This window comes from Anneissia japonica, unplaced genomic scaffold, assembly GCF_011630105.1.
Source record: "Anneissia japonica isolate Jap-2015-1 unplaced genomic scaffold, ASM1163010v1 scaffold287867_len1003013_cov215, whole genome shotgun sequence".
NCBI classification, from domain to species: Eukaryota; Metazoa; Echinodermata; class Crinoidea; order Comatulida; family Comatulidae; genus Anneissia; species Anneissia japonica.
The window spans coordinates 1,005,786-1,010,020 of record NW_022684320.1 but is presented as its reverse complement, the minus strand read 5'-3'; the positions used below and the strand labels follow the sequence as shown (position 1 = coordinate 1,010,020).

The window sequence follows — 4,235 nt, the reverse complement described above, 5'->3', positions numbered from 1 at the left end:
TGCTAAAAAGCTCTGAGTGGTTGCCTTGTAATCTTAATGAGAAATCAGCATTTGTGCCCTGAAGATGAATCAAATAAAATAACAGAAAAATCTTGGTATCAAGCACTCCACTGGGTCATATAATTAAAAGGTATTAATCTTTATCATGCCCTATAATGTAGCTAGAATCACTCATGTAATTGTTCACTAAAGTGAATTAAATCGGTTTACACACAAGAATGTCAAATTACTATACAACATATTAGGTACATAGATAGCTTGTGACTGATAGTAAAGTTCTTTAATGCAATCCATTCTTTTAAATGGCATCACAAGCGTGGGCTGACTAGAGAAAAAATATATAAAAACATCTATAAAAAAATTTTTTAACATGTGCCCCCACCATTGCCCATCCCCACGATGTCTGCATGATGTCACTGGTCCTTGTTCGAAGCCAGTTTGTCCTGTCCCTAACTAATGTCATTAGCTCTTTGAAATTATTTACATGATGCACTGTATTAGATCAACATATATTATTTTGTTGTAACAGTGAATATCATAATTTCACTTAATAATGCACTTACCATATCAGCATCACTGACTAGGATCTGTAGAGGGAGCTGTTGTCCTTGCTGGGCACTTTCTGGTATAGAAACATCATATTGTGGTTGGCTGAATATTGGAGCTTGGTCACTTACATCCTCAACCATAATGGAAAAAATAGTGCTAACATTAGCACCCCCACTGCTGCCAAGTTCAGTAGCCTAGAATGAAAATGTAGCAATTAAATGACAGTTATTATAAATTAAGCTGAAAGTACTGTAATGCATTGTGAACTGCATTGCATGGTTATCCTCCACTGACTTTACTACAAAATACTGCACAGTATAATATACTATTATATTGTATTATATTATTTGTATCCGACACATAGTAATCATTTTATGTCTGTTGGGTATTGTTTGTATGACACACAAGTGTAGCCTATGCAATGCTGTGTATGCCAATATAAGGGAGTGTAAAATATGTATAGTCATGTAGAACTTTGCATTGTATAACTTTTCTATTTCGAACAGAATAATAATAACTGAAAAAAAAAAAATTGAACAATATATTTACCATGACTGTGAGTTGTACAATGCCAGAGAAGCCATCCATCTCCCTATCAATAACGCTGTTTACTGTTACATTGCCAGTAGCAGGATTGATAAAGAAAAAACCTGCTTCATTACCACCGACTATGCTATAACCAATTACATTTGGTACACCAGTATCTTGGTCAATCGCACTTACTGTTGTCACAATTGTACCCTAAAAATAGGAAGCATTAGAAAATTGAAGAATTTGGTTCAAAACTAAAAATCTTTGAATTTGAAGATCATTAAGACATTGTGAGGTTATACACAAGCTAATTTTGATAGCTACACCTTGAATTACACATGGAGAAACAATCAAACAAATTCTGCATCAAGGTATTCTATAAAATATTGAAATCAATACTCATTCTTTCATGTACTTACAATTGGAGCATTTTCTTGTACAGTTGAAGTATATGGTGTATTCACAAAAATAGGAAGCGAGTCTTGAACATCCTCAACCTCTAATATGAAGTCAGTGGTGTTTTCAAGACGTGGTGATCCTAAGTCCTATATTAATATAAACAACTGAAACACTAGTTGGTTCATCCAGATAAGTATTCACTAAAGAGACCTTACTTCTAATTAGCATGGTATATGTATTTCCCTGTATAATTGTAATATTATGCAAAAATATAGAACTTAGAATAATATCAAACCAATTCATACAAACTATGCAGCAGTTCTATGACACTATAATGACCAATGAATGACTTGCAATCAACTTGTCCAACTAAAGTAATAAACCATACTTAATTTGAGGAATCACAACTTACAAAAGCTTGAATTGTGAACTGGTACATTTTGGTGACCTCATGGTTCAGTAGTTGTTTAAGGAGAACTTTGCCTGAAGTCAGGTTAACTGAAATAATAGATGTATTCTGGAAAAAAGAAAATAAGAGAAAAATAATTTTGAATGATCTTAACTCGACACGAAGGGGCAAATGCTTGCATAGCATTAAAACTCAAATGAGAGTATATCATAATATTCTCTACTAGATATTTTATTTATTTTTAATTTTTACATTTTTATTTCATGTCTTCCAACACCAATAACAGGATGAATAAATACTTTTAATATTACATCAATAGTTAAGAAGTACAATCAAAACATAATCAGTTATTTACAATACACTAAAATCAGAGTAAAACAACAGAGTAAATCTAATTTAAAATTTTTAAAAAACATTATTAAATATCCAAAACATTGTTTCTGATAAGAACACACAAATGTGTTACCTCAAGGAGTTGGTATTCAGCACCTTGAATCCCTGTGTCGGGATCTGTGGTTGAGATAGTTGTGATTAGTGTGTCAATGGGTGCATCCTCAGGCACTTGAAATCTGTATGGTGTGTTTACAAACTGAGGAGCATTGTCGTTCACATCTGTGACTAGAATAATGGAAGGGTATTCAACCTACAAAATAAAAAATAAACATATTAATGCACAAAATATTCATATAGGTCACCTTAATTTATGATTTCAATAGGATCACATTAATAACTAAAAGTAATAATATTAATGTATACATTTATACAGTGCTTTTGCCAAAGGGGCTTGAAAAATAAGAAGGGGAAGAAAGATTATTATGGGAAAAAATGTGATTTTATCACAATTCTTCAACAATTCTTTTACATGGTTGAGAATATTCTTTGAAGATAGGAAGTCATCAATAGTACTTTGTTTATCACCTCTTACCCAAGTCATTTTACCTTTACAAAAAATGGTGTGATTTAAGATTGAAAGTTTGAGTCCTTACTAAATTCTAATAGTCTATTACCATTTGTGTTTAAAATAGGGTCACCATTGTAAAGATAGGTTGGCTATTCGATGTGTAAGCGTGTGTGTACAAATTAAAGACATGTGAGTTTAAATTCCAACATAAACTTTATTGATTGCTTCAGCTATTGCTTACAGACAGGGATCGGAGAGCGGGAAGCGAGAGATTCTGTTGCTATGGACTTGCATTATAGAATTATATAGAGGGTGCCATTGCACATTTAATATGCATTGGATGATTGTTCTACCATATCATTACAACCATTGGGTACTGCGTTGCCTATTATAGCAAAGATACTAGAAATACAAGATAGAGCACTCGCATTGTAAAAATGAGGCGGAAGTCGTGCCCAACGTAGGCGGCGCTCTTCTACTTAACCATGCAAGTTTTCTATACTTCGTGCCCTTCTGTTGCTAAGTATATCCAGACGCAAAAGGCGCCCTTCCTTTTCCAATAATGGAGGAAAACTTTTTCACTAAGAGTGCGTCCGGCCATACGATTCTGCGCTGTATTGTTGTTTTATTCTTTACTGATTCATGATTATGCTTTAATTGTTTTGTGTTTTATTTGGATAATAGCAACGATTTCTACCGCCACCAAGGAGGTTATGTATTCACTGATGTCACTGTCTGGGTGTCTATTCCAGTTTGTTTTTATATCTAGTAAATAAAAAGTGAATTGATAATAAAATACGCAACGACTTGGTAACGAAAGTTTGGAAGACGTTTTTTTAGATCCAGCTGTAGGGGGCGTCCCATTGTTTGCATTCCCACCATGCATTTCGGTGGAACACTTTTTTTGTGTGGAGAACTCTAGCTTGTATTTCTAGTATCTTTGATTATAGCATTAAGTCGCCCATTATCAAAATTAGCGGGTCCTCTTCTTTGTTAAATATATTTTCAATTTGAATAATTTCAGATAACAAATGATTATACAATTCATCTGTCATTTCACTGTCAACGCCTGTATTAATTCAGAAAACACCTATATTATAATTCACACACAGAGTCAATAACAACCGTTGTCAAAGAACAATGTAAATTTCAAAGAAAATGTCTTTTGTTTGAAAAACAAGACATAAAAAACCAGAACCTTGCAGGCGTCAACGTTCCTATGCATGATACACGACTTTTAGAAGTATATATACGTGTATATATATATATATATATATATATAGATAAAAAGGCAAAATACTGGAAAACAACAATGCTGTGGGAAACAATGGCAGGATCTCAGTAGAGATACAAAAATGATAAGCAACAGCTAAAAAGTAAACGTAAGTAAACAGCCAGAAATAGAACCAGAGCTTTCGGACAACACTAGTCCTTCCTCAGTGGCGA

General features: G+C 33.4%; 1 protein-coding gene across 1 annotated transcript in view; it reads right to left on the bottom strand.

The window, feature by feature from the left end:
* Positions 1-4: 4 nt before the first annotated feature.
* LOC117104786 (fibrillin-2-like) overlaps positions 5-4,235 on the bottom strand; it is a gene marked incomplete at its 3' end in the record, with an annotated part of 75,503 nt that continues 71,272 nt past the window's right edge. Inside the window, exons 63-68 of the mRNA XM_033245638.1 lie at positions 2,355-2,531; positions 1,892-1,996; positions 1,500-1,625; positions 1,099-1,290; positions 564-743; positions 5-58 (exon numbers count right to left, since the gene is read on the bottom strand). Coding sequence (XP_033101529.1) covers positions 5-58; positions 564-743; positions 1,099-1,290; positions 1,500-1,625; positions 1,892-1,996; positions 2,355-2,531 — 834 coding nt within the window. The remainder of the gene's footprint in view (positions 59-563; positions 744-1,098; positions 1,291-1,499; positions 1,626-1,891; positions 1,997-2,354; positions 2,532-4,235) is intronic.